General features: G+C 39.5%; 2 protein-coding genes across 2 annotated transcripts in view; one reads left to right on the forward strand and one right to left on the reverse strand.

Moving 5' to 3' along the window:
* The window catches only part of TGFB2 (transforming growth factor beta 2), a 103741-nt gene extending 93419 nt beyond the window's left edge, over positions 1-10322 (forward strand). The window contains exons 5-7 of the mRNA XM_075863345.1: positions 1432-1609; positions 3221-3374; positions 5420-10322. Of these exons, the coding sequence (XP_075719460.1) occupies positions 1432-1609; positions 3221-3374; positions 5420-5578 (491 nt within the window). The 3' untranslated portion in view covers positions 5579-10322. The remainder of the gene's footprint in view (positions 1-1431; positions 1610-3220; positions 3375-5419) is intronic.
* LOC142760572 (uncharacterized) lies at positions 8830-20626 on the reverse strand. The gene is made up of 5 exons (XM_075863761.1): positions 19762-20626; positions 17217-17399; positions 16828-16892; positions 9827-9993; positions 8830-8992 (listed from the first exon to the last, which is right to left on the reverse strand). The coding sequence occupies exons 1-5, from the start codon at positions 20438-20440 to the stop codon at positions 8830-8832; spliced, it is 1257 nt and encodes a 418-aa protein (XP_075719876.1). The 5' UTR covers positions 20441-20626.
* Positions 20627-21922: the final 1296 nt, after the last annotated feature.

The following is a 21922-nucleotide window of genomic DNA, read 5'->3' on the forward strand; positions in this document are numbered from 1 at the left end:
AGTCCATCGGAGCACCTCAAATAGTGCCTGTCGGGCAGAACTGGGCAGATTCCCACTACACCTCACAATCCAGAAGAGGGCGCTATCATTCTGGGCCCATCTACACAGCAGCAGGCAAAGTTCCTATCACCATAAAGCCCTGCTACACCAAGGGGTCCCAGGTAAACCAGGCCCCGCAGAACATCTCAACCTGACCCGGCCTGAAGAAAATGTCACTCAGCGCGGCCTCACAAAAGCCGAAATCAAGAAGACAATAAACGAGAACCAAGAGGAGTATATCAGTGACTGGAGGAACGACATAAAGACATCCCAGAAACTGACAATATACCGGAGTCTACAGCGGGAATATAAACTGGCGCCATATCTGGAGAAACTGCCAAACCCCAGAGACAGACAGATCCTGAGCCGCTACAGACTGAGCGCCCACAACCTGCTCATCGAATCCGGGCTCCACAGACAAACCTACAAGCCCAGGGAGAGCCGACTGTGCCAATAGTGCGACCAGGAGGCCGTGGAGGATGAGACCCACTTCCTGCTACACTGCTCCAAATACTCAGCAGTGAGGGACACTCACTTCAGGAAACTCTCTGATCTCTTACCGGACTTCAGCTCCATGGAAGAGGAAGAGAAACTCTACATCCTGCTGGGTGAAGAGGAAACCACAGTGGGCACAGCGGCACAATATGTCACTGCATGCCATAGACTGAGAGAGACATGATATGCCATGGACTTGTATAACCCCGACCCTAGATGTGTCCCTATCCCCAAGCCCTCAGTCCCTATCCCTCATTCCCTTACTTCTTACTTGCTTTGGCAATGCTAATATGTATTTGGTCCTGCCAATAAAGCTTCTTTGAATTGAATTGAATTGAATTGAGATAGATAGATAGATAGATAGATAGATAGATAGATAGATAGATAGATAGATAGATAGATAGATAGATAGATAGATAGATAGATAGATAGATATGAGATAGATAGATATGAGATAGATAGATATGAGATAGATAGATATGAGATAGATAGATAGATAGATAGATAGATAGATAGATAGATAGATAGATAGATAGATAGATAGATAGATAGATATGAGATAGATAGATAGATAGATAGATAGATAGATAGATAGATAGATAGATAGATAGATGATAGATAGATAGATAGATTTATATGAGATTGATAAAAAAATATCAAAGTAGCAGTGTGTAATTTGGCACAATGCAGAATAATATCATGATGAGTAATATCTGTGGGTTTCTGTAGGATTTCCGGTGGTACTCAAATGCTTATTGACAATTTCCATTCTGCTAGATATATATATATATATATCTTATTGTCATATTTTAAATAAGAGTTAATAAGTAATAAGTTCTTCACATGACATGTTTCTTTACGCAGATTTGAATTATAATTCCAGCTTGTATGTTTTAGGTATTGACGACTCCTTCTTGTACCCCATCATGGACCACAGAAATCTGAAGCCTGGTCAGAAAAAGCATAACAGCCAGACCCCCCATCTACTGCTGATGCTGCTCCCATCATACAGACAAGAATCCCAGCAGTCAAGTCGGCGGAGGAAACGAGCGTTAGATGCTGCGTATTGTTTCAGGTATGTGAATAGATGAAAAGCAAAACTACCATCAAAAAAGTGACGCAAAATGAAAGACTATTTAAATATAAAATACTGTAATCACGCTGATTAAAGTCGGTTCTGTGTAATGCTTCATTTCCCCTGTGGTGGCGCTGCAGGGGAATAAATCATTTTCCCCTATGATTTCATAGGTTCCCCTATGATAGGTTCCCCTATGATTTCCACTGGTCACACTGTGATCAGTTTATTTTTGGGTGACCCTTCTTGCAAAAAGGGATAGTGCAACTCCTTTAACCCCTTAAGGACCAAGCCCATTTTTATGTTAAGAGTCGCAGAAAATGTTCTGTTTTTGCCTTACCTCATTCCACATTTATTTTTTTAACTTTAACGCTATATAAGGCTTTGTTTTTTGCAGGATGATTTTATTTTTTAGGCATCATTTTGGGGTACATATGATAGCGTTTAATGTATATGCGTAAAAAAATCAGTTCCGCCATATTGTATTTTTATGGCGTACACCATTTTCCTTAAATTATATGAATTTTAATGCGCTGCTTTTTATGTGCATGGGAATACCAAATATATGTAGAATTATTTTTATGGACTTTTAATAAATACATATTACAAAAAAAATATGGTGTTTGAGGTAGTTGTTTGGGACTTTTTAATTTTTTTAAATTTAATAATCACTAGAGGAGACTTTTCCTTTTTTTACCGTTTTTCATTTTATCCTCGTCGGCCCTGGCAAAGACGAATGCCAAAGCAGTGACCATTGTTTAAAGGGACCCCACTCACTTTGACAGCACCTCGATCGTTATTGATCGCAGTGCGGGATGGGATAAGCGAACGTGATCTGTGTTATATTTGATCCCGGCTGTTGTGCAGTAACTGTCAATCACAGCACTCTCCCATGTCTAGGCTAATGGTCACACCTCTTGTGCTGAAAGCCCATAATCATGTACATAAACATAGGGATGCGATAATATACCATTGTTCCCAACGTGTGAAAGTGCACTGAATGGTTAAAAAGCATTTTTTTGTTAAAATTCAGTGTGATAACCCAATATATATTCTCTTAAGAAAAGTCTCTTACTTTTTAGCTGTTTTTTTAGAATATTTTATTTGGATAAACCCCTTAGACTCATTCACACCAACCTCTGAATGAGTCTACTGGGTGGAACTTGACAGAGATTTGACCATACAAATTCTCTGTTGCTCCACAGTGTTTTCATTCCTTGATCTCTTGGTAATGGGAGTAGCGGGTTATTATTAATGTCCTAAATATGGGTAATCTCTTAATATCTGCCCAAAACAAATAACTAATTTGTGTGGTTATATATTTGATATGCTAGATAGGACAACTAAGATGATATTATGCCTAGAACAAGGCCTAAAGGGGCGGGGCATGACACAGAGATTCAAAGAACACCAAAGGAAGAATACCTGTGTCATGCTCCACCGCTTCATACCCTGCACTTGTAACCTTTTTACCTGGAGTGTCCCTGTAAATGACTAGATGTATGAGGAAACTGTATCGCTGAAGTTTTGAGGGAAGTGATTTCCCTTTAAATGAGTTCTAATATAATTTGTGTCACTGAAAAGTTCATTGTGAGTTGTTTTCCTTCATAGAAATGTCCAGGACAATTGTTGTCTACGTCCTTTGTATATCGACTTCAAGAAGGACCTTGGATGGAGATGGATACATGAACCCAAGGGCTACAATGCAAACTTTTGTGCTGGAGCTTGCCCCTATTTATGGAGCTCTGATACCCAGCACACTCGGGTAGGTGCACATAGTTCATTGGTGTATCTGTCTACTGTCCTAAGTACTGACCATGACATATATGCGTATCGCTCCCATATATTTGAAGTTATTAAGGATATGACCTTTGTGTTCAATGATAACGGCATCATTTAGGATGCAGTTAAAAATAAAAATGCACATATTCTGTATAGAGGGAGGTCGGGAATAATTTTCTCTGGTAGGCCAAAAGCACCCCAGTCCAATAATAGCGATCCAATGCCCAATACATGTGATCTAAATAGGGATGTGTTTATACTGCAATGCAAGGAAGACACAGATAATGTCTTCCCTGCTCAATAATGTAAAGCATCGTTGTTAAACCAAATGAATACAAAAGGAGACAACCAACAATATCTTCTGATGGGTGGTGTGTTAGTAGGAACTATCGGAGGGATTTACCAATTTGATATCTGCTCTAAGCCTTCCCTATGTACACCATTGTATTGTACACACCACAGCCTTATCACAAGAAACAAAACCAGTAAAAATTATATAGAGGGAACCAAGACCAGTAAAAGTTCAGATATCATCAGTTTTCTCAAATTTAAGGATTTGAAATCCACATTGGCGACTTATTAATCACATATATAGTGAAACTTGTAGACGTTTAGTAGAGCCGCAATCCTTGCTTTACAGGAGAAATATTCTCAGGAAGTTCAGCTGTCACAAATATCTTTTGGGCATTTACGGTACACAAGACGCCAGGAGAAATTTTACACAACGTAGGCACTGTAGCTAGGCTGAAGAGCTCTTCTGTGTTTAGTTATAAATAGTCAATTGAACCTGTAGGAAAAGGTCACTTTGTGTTTTACTAACCTATTAATGGCATCCTTATAAATCCGCAAGCGTCGCTACCGGGGAACCTAAACACTTCCTATAGTTCAACAGAAATAGCCTTTTATATATATAGTATCTTTACAACTTTATATATATTTTTATATATGTATTGTTCTTGTCAAATATGCAATTTTTTAAATTTTCTTGAAGGGCTCCTTTCAACTTAGATGTCCTCTTAAGGGCTTATTTACACGAGCGTGTTAAACGTCCGTGGGACGGCCGTTGAAACGGCGGCCGTCCCACAGACCTATGTAATTCAATGTGGCCGTTCACACAGCCGTTGTTTCAGCGGACCATGTGAAGGGTCCGTGCGAAAATAGGACATGTCTGTTCTTTTCGTGCATCACGCATCCCTCCATAGACTCTCAACTATGGGGGATGCGTGATATCGCGTCCCGCAGCGCTGAGCACGGATGCACCTCGGACGTGAAAAACTGCAGTTTTTCATGTCCGAGATGCGCAGCGCTCGTGTGAATCAGGCCTAAGGCCCCATGTACATGTTTTCTGTTTTGTATACTGTAGATCCATCATACAGTGCCTAGTAATCTATAGGCTCATACTGTACCCCTGTATGCCTCTGATTTTATATGGAGACACATAGGGTTTTCCATATGGAAAAAAAATATTTATGGCCTGTTCCATTGGATGCCGTATTATGAAGTGATCTAATGTGATCTAATGTGTGTGGCCAGCCTATCGTTGGACATATTTGACATGAATATATAGCCAGATCCAATGATCGAGCATCCATACTGCTTTATATTGGGTGATAACCAACACCTACGAGTTTTAATACATTAACAACTCAAAGACAAGCAGAGGTCTTATTAACGGTGGGCTTGGTGGGACATCTACCTCTTCATGGCATGCCCAAAAGTTATGCATAGAAAATAGCTTCTTCATCCGTGAACACCATTATAGTCCGTATTACTACAACTCTTCAGAAACCAGCTTCTAATTGTAGGTATGTTTATTATCAGGGGTGTTTCTTTAGGGGGTGCAGAGGTTGTAGTTGCACCCAGGCCATGGAGCCTAAATTGGACCCATAAGTCCCTTTGCCCCATATAAAAAAAACTACTATAAATTACACGTAACAGTTGGGATCGCTACAAATTTTGCATTGGGGCCTAGGAACTTTAAGTTATATTATACATTCACATTTGATGTATCCATTTTCTGTTTTATAGGTGCTCAGTCTGTATAACACCATCAACCCAGAAGCATCAGCCTCACCGTGTTGTGTATCTCAAGATTTAGAATCTCTGACCATCTTGTACTTTATTGGAAAGACACCGAAAATTGAACAGCTTTCAAATATGATTGTAAAGTCATGTAAATGTGGCTAGATTTACCGTAACAGCATGTGTTTTTAGTGTCGGGATAAAATAGAAAAACTTTTCTATGGAAAAAAAGCAAAAAAATAGGCCTTGTTCGATCAGTATTATATTCTAAAAAAGAAGAAAAAAACGGTACTAGTGTGAACTTTTTGGAAGGTTTATTCTTAATAACTGGCAGAAACTATATGTCATTGAGGGCTTTATCCAGAGTTGTTAATAAAACTTGGAGTGGAACATTACCCCTCTCCCATGCTATGATGTTACAGTAAGAGATTTGGGCCAATTTTTTCAGTCTCGATGCCTTGCCAGGATCAGCCCAGGTCTCCTGAATTTAATTTTGTTGACACATCATTTTTCCTCTCTGGTACTCTGTTGAATACATCATGAGATTTTCTGGTTTCCCTCCGATGCCTGTGTTGGAATCAGCTTTGAGTGGCCCACTTTTTAATTTTTTTTGTAATTGTTTTTGTAATTGTAGTTGACAACACTATAAAATAATTAAAAAATATAAAAATAAAAAAGTAGATGTGTATAAACATAGGAGATTTGCCTCACATAGAGTTTCCGACCCATTAACAGGATCGAATGTCTCAGTTTATTAATCTTTGAAGAACATAAAAGCATTAATATAAAAAATAAACACTGGAATATTGTGTTAGTGTCATTATGTGAAAGAAGAAAATAATGGAAATATCCCATTTAGTGGAGTTGTATTTGCCCATTCATACTCTGTCTTCTTTTTATTTTCTATACAACAGGCCGTCTGCACATCTTTTATTTTCCCCACTTTTTTTTGCTATTTTTGACTGATCTGCCTGCCATAATTTTGTGAGGTTAATCACTGTTCCTTAGATACAAGATGGCTGCCTATAAAAACTTGGGTCAGATATAACATTGAAGAAACAGATAAGTTGCTCAAGACAACATATTGGACATTTGTTTTAGTCCTTACCTAAAAATGACAGACTGACTGATTGCTATGGGCATTACCACTGTTCTACTATGTATTTTATACATGGCCCCCCTCATGTTTGTAGATCTTATCCCTTCTAAATTTGGTTCTGCCGGAGGAAAAACTCTCTTTTTCATGAACCTGGTCCAGTTGATTTGGGATCCTAGTCCTCTCCAGAGTTCACATGGTCCTATGGTAGATATTACGTAAAGGAGTTATCTCATGAAGACAACCCTTGTCTATATGCCCTATTACAGCATATTAACATCATAGAGCAGGGTCCCCTGTTCTGGACCCCCCTCTGAGCCAGAGAACCGTTCTGGCAGATTCAAGACGTCCATGTATTAAATGTACAGCCATTCATACAATGCCTAACAGGCCGCGGCTCCCCCCCGGCAAAATCATCTTTTTGCCGGGGCTGTCCGGAGCCAAACCTGTGGTGGTTAGCTGATTGCCGTGTCGACTCCATATGAAAGAGGACGTCTCTGATGAGACAAACCCTTTAAGGGAGATCTAGAAAATGAAGAGGTGCCAATGGTGATGAGGAATGACCATGCATCCGGAGCATCTTGAGTCATCACTGGGGAACTCTCCTTTAGTAATCTTCTAATCATATATGGTGAGCTCAAAAAAAGGAAATCTCCCCAATAAAATAGAATGACTCTGGATTTTTTTTCATTTTTTTTTTAAAAAAACCCTCTGTTTTTGGTCCACCTTCAATTTAGCATGGCATCTCTGGGGGCAGAACCATGTCCAATCTTATGACTTGCCCATAGCAACCAATCAAAATCTGTTGTTTTTTTTTTTTGGATAAGGTATCGAATATTATAAGTCTACCTGCTCTATTTTCTTACCAGTGACCTCCATGACAGGTTTTCGAAAATGCCCTTCTGCACATCTATTTTCCATCCAATATTGAGCTTCACAACTATTACTTATCCTGTATACAACCAAAAATCAAGATTTATTTAAAATTCGTCTTTGACCACATCCTTCTCTGAAATTTCTGTCTGAGGCATTTGAATTAATTAATGTAAATTTCATTTATTGAACCAGTGAAATATTTAGTAATTACTGGTCTAATCAACAGACCTTACTATGATGCTGTATAGCTATGCTATATGTGTTTGTTATGGGTATATGTAATTGTACCGATAGTATTACAAGGGGGGGTGCTGTCGAGCCAACATTATTTGGAAACAATTCTTTAGATCTCTGTTGTAAACATTGAGAACCAATAATGATGTTCATCATGTGTAATATGTACAATCATACCATATGTTTATACTCTGTACAAAATGTCAGCTATAGCAATTTTTCATTTACAGTTAGGGCTCTTTTTGATTGCTCAAAAATGATTGATTTTCTGTGTAGCTGGCCAGTATGAGCGGAGTCCTGTACATTGACTTGCACTAGAATACATAGTTTATGTTATTACATCTTGCTCATAATTACGCCGTAAGCTACCTGTTCTGTTTCCTTTTTTTTCTGCATGTTTCTAATCAGAACAAAAAGTTTCAATATTTTTACAGTAATTTATTTGAGATCTATTGGGAATTACACTGCCGACCGCCGGTTTGGACATTTAAGAGAAATAACTAATATTCAGATGTAAATATAATTTGAATTCAGACACAAATATTCTTTGTTCAATCAAGCGACATAAAAATTTCATGTGGAATAGAAGAATTCATGTTCGGAAACAAAAAATAGGATGTTTCTCAAAATATTGGGGGTCTTCGAAGCCTAGGATACGATTTTTGACTGGAGCCAACAGACTCACAACTCTTGGTTGTCATAGATATTGGCTTTATATAACGCTAAAGGATTCAGGTTTGCGCAGTAAATTTGGTGTAAAACAAAAATAAATATGGAGGTTAGTGAGTGAAAACCCTTTTGACAAACTTTGGTAGAAGCACTAGACTGACCTGATAACCAGCTAGTCTTGTTACCCAAGGAGTCACACTGATCAAACCAAGAGTTTGCTCAAAGCCGACAAGTCCATGTAAGGGTGAGTCTATCGAGGCTTAGGAAAACCAAACAATAACATCTTCTCTTAACATTTTAGGTCATTCTCAAGTTACATCTAGAGTAGCTCTTTCTGGGTTAATTTAAATAGTGCTTCTTAAAGGAGATGTCCACTTTGGACAATACCTACTTGTGAGAAGGATCTCTTGACCATATGCTGCTTACAGTGTCGCTTTGTTGGGACCCTTAGCTATCAGCTGTTATCTGTGAGTAAGTGAATAAGTGTTCGAATACCCTGCAGCTCCACCATAAATGAAGCATTACACATTGTCTACTCAAATCAATGAGTTGTCTGTGCAATACAGGACAGGTCCTCCAAAGCGAGAGATGCCCTTTGTAGGCACTCTTCACTCTGGGCGAAAGATGAGGATCCTGAACAGGTGCCCCTCTTTATTAACTCAGAGTTCACATGTTTTTCTAAACTTTCCAGATAACTCTCTGTCCTAAGAAAATAGAATTTTCAAAAAATCTGGTTTTAATTCACATCAGACTACACAAGGAGTGTTGTCTGTTACCATGGAGACCCATAAGGGTGCATGAGAGCTATAGAAACCAAACAATGGGACATTTTTAATTAAGACCTATTGCAAAGTTGCTTCATTTTTCCTTTTAGATGCATTAGGACAATGAGAAATAAAATTGGTTTGCGCAGTTGGGCATAGCCTTTAAGTGTAATATTTAATGGTCTACGTTTTTTTCACACCTTTTATCAGAGCCATTCCTCCCGGGGGAACCAAACATTGCATGAAACCCCCAACCAGCTATTATCACATTCTAAAAAAAATGTAAACCTTTTTGGCAAAATAAATAAAAATAAATGTTGAAATAATAGTTTGTTTTTATTGTTTTATATTGCCTATTTAAAATGGAAAAAAATATTATTTTTATTCAGAAATATTTTAAAAATGGATCAAACCAAAGTTCCACATTTCCTGTACAGTTAATGCCCAATAATTCTCATTATTACTGAAATACCTGAGTCAGCTCATGTTAATAGATTCTGCAACCTAGAGTATGCTTAGACAATATTTTCTTCTTCTCAACTTTGTAAATAATTATAAATATGAGCAGGATCAACTTGTAAGTGGATTTATTTTATTGTCATTTTTTGAATTTTTTTTGTTTTTGCTAGGAAGGTGCAGTGAATACGCCATATTTCAATAACTTCAATGTAAAATATTTTATTAAGGGCCGTGAAGCACCATATAAACAGCAACAACCTATAGAAGGTGTATTAGTTTTATTGAACTTTTTGAAATTTTTTTTTTTTTACTGACTTCATCATTCTTAGAACTTTTGTTTGACTTCCGCTTTCCAGGAAATACGCCAAGTTTTGCAATTTTGAAGGGTTGAGATGATTAAAGAGAGAAGCAAATGAGTAATGGTTACTGGTGGTATTTTGGAGAGCAAAGGCTTCTTTATTTTGCAAGTCAAATCCATTACCCTGCGGTGAATGCAATTACATGTGAGTGAAATGGATTTCTTCAAAAGTGCATTGTTTAGAATTTTTTTTTAACTTACCATTTCTGAATTTCTGTGTTTCCATATGAATTAGGTTTATTTTTTCGTATTGTTTCCAAAAACATTTTTTATATAAGGAAAACTAAAGTTCAGTGTTGGGCGTTTTATCAAAAAAATACACCTGTATAGACCGTGTAGGAGAAAATAAATATAAAACCAGTTCAGCTGTATTTTTGACTGATTATTCTGTATTTTAACACATTGTATGTTTGTTTTCGTGGTGCTGTAGTGGTAAATAAATTATTTCAGTTGTACCATTGTGTGTTTTTCTTTTTATTTAATAAAAAAATGATACAGATTGTATAGAGATGCGCAAATGCACAACCACCTCTACATTCAATCCCCACCTCGCCCGGCAGAATACGTGTGAAGAGACCCCCGATCTCGACATAGGTGCCTGTGGATATGCCATAACTGCCTATAAAGGGGTATTCCTATTATAAGAAATGATGGTATATTACTAATATATGCCATCTCTTCATGATTGGCGGGGTTTGACCACCCATAACCATATTAAACAAGCTCTTGGAACCAATACCCTTTTACCAGAGCAGATATTTTATGGGTCCAAATATGCAACACTATAAAATGGTCCATAATGGTAAGGCGCTATTAGGATATGCCGTAAATGTATGTTATTATTCATTCTGTTTTTCAGAAAAGGCATGGGCATTTAAGAGACCGTGACCCCAATAATCTCTGCGGGGGAGATGTATACTTCTCCATTATCCTACTATAAAAAGTAGGTCAGTCTCAGCTTAGGGATTTATTATCATTGTGACGTAGTGTGTGTTATGTCCAGGGCCAGCCTTACGTTCCTTCTGTTACTCCCCCCCCCCCCCCATGTGGTGTACTGTCATACAGGGTACAAATATCATACCATAAAGTACCTAATTATAAGCATATAGTTTATCGCCTTAATAACAGTGCTATAGGATGGCCAAATATGGCCGAGTTTACACCGTTTTTGGAGCTGATTTTGACGACGGAACTGCTTTTTTTTCCACCAGTGTTTTTTGACCATTCACGGAAGAAAAAAAAGCATCATGCCCTACGTTGGAGCGGTTTCTGCATCTAAATCTCGATTTAAATCAATGGGAGGCAGAAAAAAACGCACCGTTCATTTGGAGTGTTGTTTTTACCATGGTGTTTGCATAGGCTTAAAAAAAAAAAGCCTCAAAAAGTTAACGCTTGCATTTTAAAATCTGCCTGAAAAATTCTGATGGAATTTGGCGGCAGATTACTTCTGCTTGGCAAAAAAAAAACTCTGTATGAACAGGGCCTTAAGTACAGAGTTTTTTGCAGGCAGATTTTGACCTGCTTGCACTCTATTTGCGGTGTTTTTTGCCTGCGGCCATTGATGTCAATGGGAGGTCAGACATGGAAAAACATGATGCTTCTTTTTCCCGCTAACGTTTTTTTCCACTCGCGGGAAAAAAACGCCTCCGCCTCCCATTGAAATCAATAGGCGATTTGGGTCGTTTTTTTGGCACGGTTGCTTCACGATATTCGTGTCAAAAACTGTGATTTAAAAACTCAGTGTGAACAGGACCTAACACTGCCATACAATTGCCTAAATGACAATGTTTCACTGCGCGACCACCACCATATGCTGCAAAAACGATCTACTGTACAATGTCTTAAATAGCAGTGCCACACAGCAAATACTGCCATACAGTACTCAAATAATACCAACATACAGTGACTAAATAACAGCACCCTACATAAAATAATGTAATAAAAGTTCTATACAATGTCTAAATAATACTGCTATACAATTAATATTAAGATTCAGAATTTTCACAAGCCTATGGCGCTAGGCCATCTGTGGTGCCTCTGGGAACCCCACGATCCTTAGAAAGAAAGGATCACAGCGCTGATTGAGCACTGCATCCCCTTACTGGTTTTCCCTGCATAACGGTACCCGGGCCATCCGCTGTGCAGGGGACTGCAGTACGGCACCATTCAAGTGCCGCTGTTAAGGGATAACTCGGGGACGCTGAGCTAAATCAGCTCTGCGGCACCTTTATTCTCAGGATCGTTTAGGGTCCCAGTGGTCGATCCCACCGATCATAAAGTGATGGCATTTACTAGCAACATACCATCAATTTATAAGATAAAAATAACCCTTAAATAAAATGTAGCCCTGAATCAGTGCTAAGACCCCTTTATTCTCTGTATCATTTGGGGTCCCTGTGGTTGGATCATAAGGCTTAGCAATATGCAATCACTTTATAAGATAGGAATAACCCTTTAGTGAATGTAGTCAGGCCTAATATATTTGTATTATAGTATCAACCCTATTAGTAAACCTCAATTGTCACATGAAATGTCGGTGTTGCATCTTCTCGTGCTGAAGAGGTTAACTCATTTTCAAATTCTCAGAGACATCATGGAACCAAAGACGTTAAAACATATTTTTATTAGAATTAACATAATATATAACAAAAAGTTTATTACTGGCAGAGGAGCAGCCATAAAGCATGGTAACAATAATGGCCATCCCCTACGCTCCATCACAAGGTCTCGCTCTGCTCCCGGGAGCCTTGTTATGTCAACATTCCTTCTTACTTTGGATGAGAAAAAGATAAAACTTTAACAATAAAACAGAATCTCGAATCGCAAGGATTGCCGTTGACTAAACATGTTTTTAGCATTGGTTTCTGGGATAATGTTTTAAGAAGATCCCTGCATGAACTCACATTTTTTTATGGCTGGAAGACTGATTAAGTTTCATATAAGACTTTATGGGCCGCAGCTCCTACACAAATGGCTATATACTGTAATATATCTTACTCCTCTGTTTACCCCTTCACTGCCTCGAGTAACCTTGGAAGGGTCAGATAAGCCTCCGTGCTAAACCCTGCTCTTTAATTGTGTGATCGCTCCAGTTCTTAGTATATTTAACAACCTTGAACCTCTGGTATCTGTAGGTTCTGGATTGTCAATCTCGGGTCCGGTTTTGTAACCTAATGCTGACTTTAGATCCCTTTTCGTATGGAAGGAAAGGTCTCTTGAGGTTGTGTTGATGTAGTTTAAATATGGAGGAAGGAAGAACAAACCTTCTACTTAATCTAGTGTGAGGTAATAAAATACAGCTCTAAGGGTTATTATAGTGACCCAGAAATCTGTACTATGGTAATTTTTTTTATTTTTTTTTATTCTCTATTTATTGACTTGTTTTAACAAATACAATGGTGTAGACTTTACACAGTTTCCAAAAATTCTGCAAAAATCATAGAGGGCTGGCAGGCCCATTACAGTAATGACGTACGGAGATTTTAGATCAGACTCGAGAAATAAGTAGAGTACATGAAAAAGAACAAAGAACACTGTACATGAACCCATTGCTGAAGGGTAAATGATGAAGAGCTGTGCACGGTTATATGAAAAAAATCATGTACTGACGGCTGGTGCAATGTGGCTGTGATAATTGGGCAATATTTAAAGGGCATGTGCACATTTGAGCATTTTCTTACATGTAATTTTGAGACTCCCACCAACGTTCACTAAAACGAAGGGGCTGCCGCAAGTGCCATGTTCCTTTAGCTTTACTTGGAGGTTTCTTTGGGGGGATTTTGATGGTGCAATACAGTCCCCTGATTTTTTAGCACTGTCTTCTCCCCACAAAAAAAATATTTCTGTTTGAAGGTACACCCGCCTTTCTAGTGGCAAAAACATTCATCCAGATGAGAAAGCTATATAAAAGAAGACTCATACTTTTTCATTATAAGATGGGTTCTCCAACTTGTAGATGGGGCCCTTCTGTAATGGGGGGCACTCAGGGCCGGATTCCAACTTTTTCTCCTGCCCGAGGCGAAAATTGAAATGGTGTCCCCCATATTTTGGATTGACATCCGCCTGGCTGTTCTACATCACTAGCAGCCTCCTCTAACTCTTGCAGATGTGCCGTTGCCTTGTACTGGCATGCGCAGGGCAGAGTATACCTCGCTGCATGGTGCGTGCCCAAGTAGTACAAGGCAATGGCGCATCCGAGAAAGTTGGGGGAGACTGGTAGGGATGTATAACAGCCAGGGGATGTCAATCAAGTATGGAAAAATGGATTTAGAGGCAGGACTATGTGACCCTTTTTATGAGTAATTAGCTTATAGTGTGCGCTGTTATAAAAGATGATTTTATAGATTTTTCTGCATCTGAAAACAACATACAGGGGAATGTTTGGAAATATTGTCAGGTCATATATTACTGCATAATGGTGGTCCAAGGGGTTAAAATTGACAGGTTCCCATTAAATATACAATGAACTAAAAACAATTCCATCTGCCCTGCAATTTTGTTATCTCTATATATAAAAAATAAATAAATTATGTTGTCTGTTCTTTATGCACGGCCAAACGACTGGACCAATCTGCACCAAATTTGGCACATAAGTAAATCACGCGCTTCTGAAGGTTTAGACCGGGTTTCAGCACTCTAGGACTTACCGTTCTCTACATATTCCCAAAAGAAAAAATGACACCACTGGCTTCAAGGACCTTCCTCCATATCACATGACCCATATTAGCCAATAGAAGCTCGCAGGTCCTTCATTCTTAGATTCACTCACATACTCAGTTTTAGACCAGGTTTCCATAATAACCAAGCAATTTTTCTTTACTCTACGTGTTTCTCGCCTTAAAAGAACTGCACATATACTGGATTTGAGCATTTTCATAAATTGAAACCCTTTCATACAAGTCATGCCTCCAAAAAGGAACCCTACACTTAGACTAAATACTCCTGTGGCAAAGCGCATGGCTGCTGCCCGAGCTGCTGAAACCTCTCAGCAGACCCAAGCCATGTATTTAATCATTCTCATAAATTGAACCCCTTTTAGACCAGTCATGCCAAATTAAATTTTTATCCACACACGCAAGCAACAAACAGATGGACCAGTGTGAAGCCGGGGAACAACGGGTGTCCGTAAAGGTTTTCATAAATGTCCCAACCTTTCCGTTGTTCTCTGTTATCAGCCATTGTAGCGAATGTCTGTTTGTCATCCTCTATAGGCATCCAAACACCTGAACTATTTGACCCCAAATTTGGCACATAGGTACATCGGGTGTTCAGGAAGGTTTTCGTAAAGGTCCCAACCTTGCTGTTGTTCTCTGTTATCAGCCATTATTACATGATCACGATACAATACAATAAAAGCGAATACAGACATTCGCTTTTATAGTAAAGTTGTGTTTATCTGGCAGTAGCAGGTAGTGCACTTTACAAGATAATCCTAGATGGGAAGGTATAGGGAAGCGGTTACCCATAGCAACCAATCAGATTACTGATGGGCAGGAGGAATGCTGCATTACTAGCTGCAGAGACTCCTCTTGCCCAACTGCAAGTTGATCAAATGCGTCATACTGCTGCTCAAGCTGCCGAAACTCCTCAGCAAACCCTGGCTTTCTCAGCAACAGATCAGGCAGGTGGCTCTCAGAAGCGCAGAGATTCATGCCAGAACCCAGGCCAGAAAGCAAGCGGATAGAGCACATCATGACGTTCAGCGTAAAAAATGAGTGGGCTTTCATGGTAGCACAAACCCCACAATACTCAATCAAAATGAAATAAAACATGACAACAGTTTCTTTGGATAAAAATGGCCACGGTGTTTATTAAGGGTAACCTAAGATAAAATAATTCGAAGAGAATAACCATAAATAATCGAATAAATAATAAAATATAAATATTTTGACCAATAAAAACCAAGTCCGCCCAGCATTAGCTGGGTGACAAACCCCACAAGCCATGACATTACCAAGACATGGCCCCCCCAAAACACCGCAGCCATTCTTCAATTAAATTCTGCAGGCCCAAATTGAAAATGTCGATACCCACATCAGAAAGATGTATAAAATCATTTCTGAACAGCCCGTCTGTGAGGTCTTCAAGGTCACTGTGTCTATAAGAAAGACCACCGAGGACCGACATGTATTTAGACATGGCTCTATTAATCCTTTTACGGATTTGATTCAAAAACTTATAATTTCCAGAGGACCATAGCAGTCTTGGAATAATCTCTGAAAAGGAAATAGTAGCGTCAGGGAAAAGACATTTTATCAAGGCTATATCCCTTCTCATTTCCCAAAGTAAGTCCAAAGTCTTTTCTTTACCTAGGTCATTGCCTCCAGCATGGATGATAATTAAATTCGGATCCGGCCAATAAGAACTCAGTGATTTAACTAAAGAAAACACGTTCTTCCATTGCAAACCCCTTACCCCATGCCAAAAAACCGAAAAAACTAGCGGATCCATAGACAAATTTTCTGTATAGGACCTTCTCGCGGCTCTCTTCTGTGCCCAAAATCTAAAAGAGTGGCCAAGGATCCAAACAACCAAACGCTTACCTGTGGATATATAATTACACTACTAACAAGTCTGGTTGAACATAAAGTTTAAATCTATTAGACTCCCACCTTCCAATTCTTTTTATAATCCCTTCATCAATTCCTAACTGTGCAGCTTCCGTAGCTGCACCTATTCTAAACGAATGGGAGGATATTTTTAAATGCTCCAACTTCAGGGACTTCAAACATTTCTTTAAAACAGAGTTAAACTGAAATCTGGACAGCTGATCCCCATTCTGATGAATCAGGAAAGCAACCCCAAGACTCAGCCTGATTGACAACCAATGTTTAACATTAGAAACTGGGCAAAGAACAGAACCCGAAAACTGATTAATTCTAACCAAACGACCTTTTCCTAATTGATCTGTCTTAGATTTTTTTAACAATAACAAAACATGGTCAATTTTGCAACTAACATCCTGAAATGAAAGGCCCGGGACTGAAACTTTACTCTCTGCCACCAGTTCGCTTATTCTCAAGGCTGCAAAGAACATTAACACAAATGCTGTTCTAAACAAACACACTTCAAAATTACTAAAACAAACTAAATGTAACACATTGAATAATTTTAACAACAAATCTAATGAAATAGGCCTTCGTCTTTCCACAACCGGTGCTGACCTATGGTAACCTTTCAAAAGCTGCTTAACTGGGAAGAGCGAAGAAATAGCCGGACAACTGTTTAATTTAAGAAAGAAAGAGATGCCTGCCAGAGACTTAGAAATGGAGGCAAATGACAGCCTCCTACTAATCAGGCTACATACAAATTTTAAAACTAGACCTACCTCATTATGAAAGAAATTACAGTTCTCATTAACACAGAAATTAACCCACTCCTTCCAAGCAGCTGAATAATCAGCCCATGTTCTTGGAGCCAAGGATCTCTGAATATTAACATAGATTAGTCCCAAATCAGATTCCATAAATGAGGAGGACACGGAATTCCACAAAGCTCCGCTTCTGGTGCCATCGTTCTGAACCTCCGCCACTGACAACGAGATAATGAATCTGCTATATCATTCTTTTTTCCTTCTATATAGCTAGCTTTCAACCAGATGTTCAACTTCAGACAACATAAAGTTAAATGTCTTAATATCTTAACTACTAATTCACATTTTGAAGATAATGTGTTAATTGCAAAGACCACACCTTTGTTATCCGTAAACAACAAAATTCTCCTATTCTTAAAATAATGACCCCATACAACTATGGCTACCAAAACCGGAAATAATTCCAATAAGACAATATTTGAAGTAACTTTGCTTACACGCCAAGCACTGGGCCATAACTCAGCCGACCATTGACCATTAAAGAATGCCCCGTAGCCCATACTACCGGCTGCATCCGTAAATAAAGACAAAGAGTCAGAATCCTCAAAATTAAACTGCCAGCAACTGCGTCCATTAAATTTAGATAAAAATTCTAGCCATACAGCTAAATCTTCTTTTAGCTGAACCGTTAACCTAATATGGGACCTAGGTGACTTAAGACCCCTTGTTGAAAAATACAGTCGCTTTGAAAAAACTCTTCCCATAGGAATAACTCTAGAGGCAAAGCTCAACAACCCTAACAGTGACTGCATATCACGTAATGAACATTTCTTCCTAGCTAACATACTGACTAAAGAAACCCTTAACTTTAACAATTTTTCCTCTGGTAAACTAAATTCCATTCTCTCAGAATCTATTCTAATACCTAAAAATTCTAATGACCTACATGGAAACACAGTCTTCTCTTCAGCTAACGGAACACCAAAAAAATTTCATAAACTCGACAAATTTTAACAATAAGGAATAACATAACTCAGAACTAGCATCACCTATAAACAAAAAATCATCAAGATAGTGCAGAACACCTCCATCCGGAATTTGCTTCTGCAATACCCAATGTAAAAAGGATGAAAATGCCTCAAAATAGAAACAAGATAAAGAAAAACCCATTGGTAAACATTTGTCATAAAAATAATCACCTTCAAATTGAAAACCTAGAGAGTTGAAACCTGCAGGGTTAACTGGTAGTAAACGGAAAGCTGATTTGATATCAGCTTTTGCTAAAAAAGCATTTTGACCAAACTGTCTCAATAAAGAGACAGCCTGATCAAACGAAGCATACTGTACTGTCGCTTTAGACTTGTCAGCATCATCGTTTAATGAAGCCTTAAACGGGTAAGAAAGGTGATGTATTAAACGGAATGAATTCAATTCCTTCTTAGGGACAATTCCTAAAGGTGAAAGTCTAAAGTTTGTAAACGGCGGATGTATAAAAGGACCAGCGATCCTGCCAGTTTCAAGCTCTTTCAGGATTTTCTGATGCACAATATCCTTATGCTGCTGGATGGATTTCAAATTATCCACCCAGCAACAACCAGATCCTTTGAAAGAAGGGATATCAAAACCAAACTTAAAACCGTTAAAAATTAAATTAGCTTTCTCCCTGTCTGGGAACATTTCTAGCCAAGGCGCCATTCTTATTAATTTCACTGGCGTCCATGCTTTTGGATAACTGTTCTTTGGAACTAGGGGGTTGAGACTGGTTTGCTCTTTTAAAACAGCGACACATTGGGTGCGAACCCCCACAAAAGGAACATTCATGTTTATACCGACAATTGTTTAACCATTTACACTGAGCTTCATTATAAGCAAAGCAAACTCCTTTCCTCAACGTATTCTGAGAACTAGGCTGCTGCTTGGGCACTGACCTTTGTGGAAGCATTAAACTAAGCCACAAACCAACATCCTTAGTGCCCCATTTTAATGAAGGGTACACTGCCATCTTCTGGCGAAACATTTCATCATAATTGTACCATGCTAAACCACCAAACTGGCGGTAAGCCTCAAGAATAATGTCTACATGCTGAAATAAATTACTAGAATTAATGAAAGACTTTTCCCCTAAAACTGAAGCATAGATACAGAACGGCTGTAGCCAGTTAAAGAAAGACTTAGGAGGAGAACGTTTTTTATCCTCATCTTTATCAGACTTACCATCCTGCTTGACAAGAGTCTCCTTCGCGGATGGTAATAAAGAAAATAAATCTATAAACTCGTTCCTCCAAATACGCTCCTTAATTGCTGGCTGTAAATGAAAACCTAATGGCGAAATATCGCAAGACATCACTTCCTTACAACAAGTTTCCGAAACACCAATTCCTTTCTCTAAAACAGGAATATTACTAAAACCAGCATTCTGTAAATGCTGACTACTATGCTTCCATATATCAGCGGGGGAACTAGCAGGAACAGCCGACTTACTGACCAAATCAGCTAATAATTTTAAAATATCAAACATTACATTAGAATTGAGGGGAGGGGGGATGGGGTGGGACAGATAAGGGGTAGCTGGCATCTCACCACTCTGTTCCACCTGTCCTGGGTCGTGCACCACTTCTGCTACCTCCTGCTGCGTGCCTGTAGATCCTGGGGAAACTTGCTGACAGGAAAGTTGACTCCTGGGACCTCTTCTTCTCCTTGATACTGGCGGGGGTGGGGAATAAGCCACCCTAGTCTTCCGGCTCCTCTTCCTCGGTTGCAGCTCTGAAGAAAAGTCCTGCGCCGCCTCTAAAACCAGTGAGGCCGGCGCTTCCGCTGTGTCCTCCACACCATCCTTGGAGCAGGAGGGGGTACCCGACCAACCTGTTGTCTCCCGTTCTCTGACTAATCTTCTGGCCAGCGGGTTAGCCAATTGCGCCGGCACTTGCTGCGCACTTCCGGCACTGTGCGCCACCTTCTTTGATGACACGGTCGGCCGCCTCCTCTCAAGCTCCGGCACCTGGAGCGAACGTCCGGAACTGCGCTCCACCCTCAGTGATGACTCTGCTGCAGACTTCATCCTCTTGGCTGCAGCTGATGACGGCACCTCGAGCGACGACCCAGCAGGAGACACTGCTTCCTCTATGTCGTTTTCCAGCCCAGTAAGTTCGCTTCTTCCCTCGACTTCCCTCGACGGCGCTGCTGCTAGGCATTGCCTCAGCCAGTTTTCTCCTCCTTCCGACTCCGCTCTTCTGATCAGCTCCATCAGCAGGACATCCATGTCGACGGTCCAATCTTCAAAAACTGGCTGCTTGACCACGATGAACTGCTCCTTTTATGTCCAATTTTCCCGCCTTTAGGATTTTATCAATGACCAATCAGCTGGCCTTCCACAAAACTGCCTGGAGATAGAATCTGCCAGAACCTGCTCATGCAATTGCACAGCTGACCTAGGTCCAATCAGCTGGGACCAACTCCAAACTGCCCAGAGACAGAAACATCTGGAAACCGGCTCGTGCCACCAGCACAGCTTACCCGGGGGACACCACGATGGTAAGTACCATTCTAATATAAAATAACAAATGGAGAAAAGAGGGAAAGGGGGAGAGAAAAACATACCAAGCAAAAAAACATATTTTATTAACAACTTATTGGGGGCCGTGCGACCATGTGTCCCCCAGGCAATAGCCTGGGGGGCCCCTGACATTCTTGATGCTGTTTTCAATTATGATCCCACCATAGTCTATGGCCAACTAAACGAAATAATAACTGATTAACTGCCAATGTTGTTAATCAACATGCTCTGTCACAGTCTTATCACTCCATTTCCTATCAGTTTAGTTGTTAGGTATTTAGTTAATTAATTTTGAAATAAGCAGTGTGTAACTGCCGGGGTATATAGGGCTACTAGCGATTTCCCCATAAACCAAGAAAATACTAGGGCATGGATTAGCCTCCTGGGCACCCTTGGAACAAATCCAATGAACACACAAACCGTAAGACCTACACGTTATACCCGGGCAGCGTAGAGTACTTTTTCTAGTTATAAATATATCCTACATAATTACAGAATCAGAAGCAAGCTCTGACATATAAGGTCTCCAGAACCAAGCTCAATACAGCACCAGAACAAACCTCAGTACTTATATACAGGCCCAGAACCAAGTTCAGTACATACATACAGCTCCACAACCAAGCTCATACATATATACAGCACCACAACAAAGCTCAGTACATAAATACAGCACCAGAACTAAGCTCAGTACATATATACAGCACCAGAACAAAACTCATACATATATACAACACCAGAACCAAACTCAGTACATATATACAGATCCAGACCCAAGCTCAGTACATAAATACAGTACCAGAACCAAGCTCAGTACATAAATACATCACTAGAACCAAGCTCAGTACATATATACAGCTGCAGAACAAAGCTCAGTACATACATATAGCACCAGAACAAATCTCAGTACATATATGCAGCTGCAGAACCAAGCTCAGCACATAAATACAACACCAGCACAAATACAGCTCAATTTAGTGCAACCCCTGCCGTATAGGATTATAAGGCGTAAAACTACAGCTCCCAGCATTTCCTGAACAATGGTAAGGATATGCTGGGAATTGCTGTTTTATTTAAAAAAATCATACCACCCATCATCTCACTGCAGATCATACAGTGTATACAATACCGATTAGATGCAGAATAAACATTTACACTAAGTGACTCACCGGTGATGTCTTTTCAGATTCT

Source organism: Rhinoderma darwinii, chromosome 4 (assembly GCF_050947455.1).
Source record: "Rhinoderma darwinii isolate aRhiDar2 chromosome 4, aRhiDar2.hap1, whole genome shotgun sequence".
Taxonomy (NCBI): Eukaryota; Metazoa; Chordata; class Amphibia; order Anura; family Rhinodermatidae; genus Rhinoderma; species Rhinoderma darwinii.

What these genes read in the sequence shown, in the direction of transcription:
- LOC142760572 (XM_075863761.1), bottom strand. Translation starts at nt 20,440, where the DNA reads ATGGATGTCCTGCTGATGGAGCTGATCAGAAGAGCGGAGTCGGAAGGA. An exon ending in CGGGCCTTTCATTTCAGGAT is followed by an intron (nt 9,994 to 16,827) that starts GTTAGTTGCAAA and finishes CATTCACCGCAG; the next exon opens with GGTAATGGATTTGACTTGCA. An exon ending in AAAGTTCTAAGAATGATGAA is followed by an intron (nt 8,993 to 9,826) that starts GTCAGTAAAAAA and finishes CTATTTTCTTAG; the next exon opens with GACAGAGAGTTATCTGGAAA.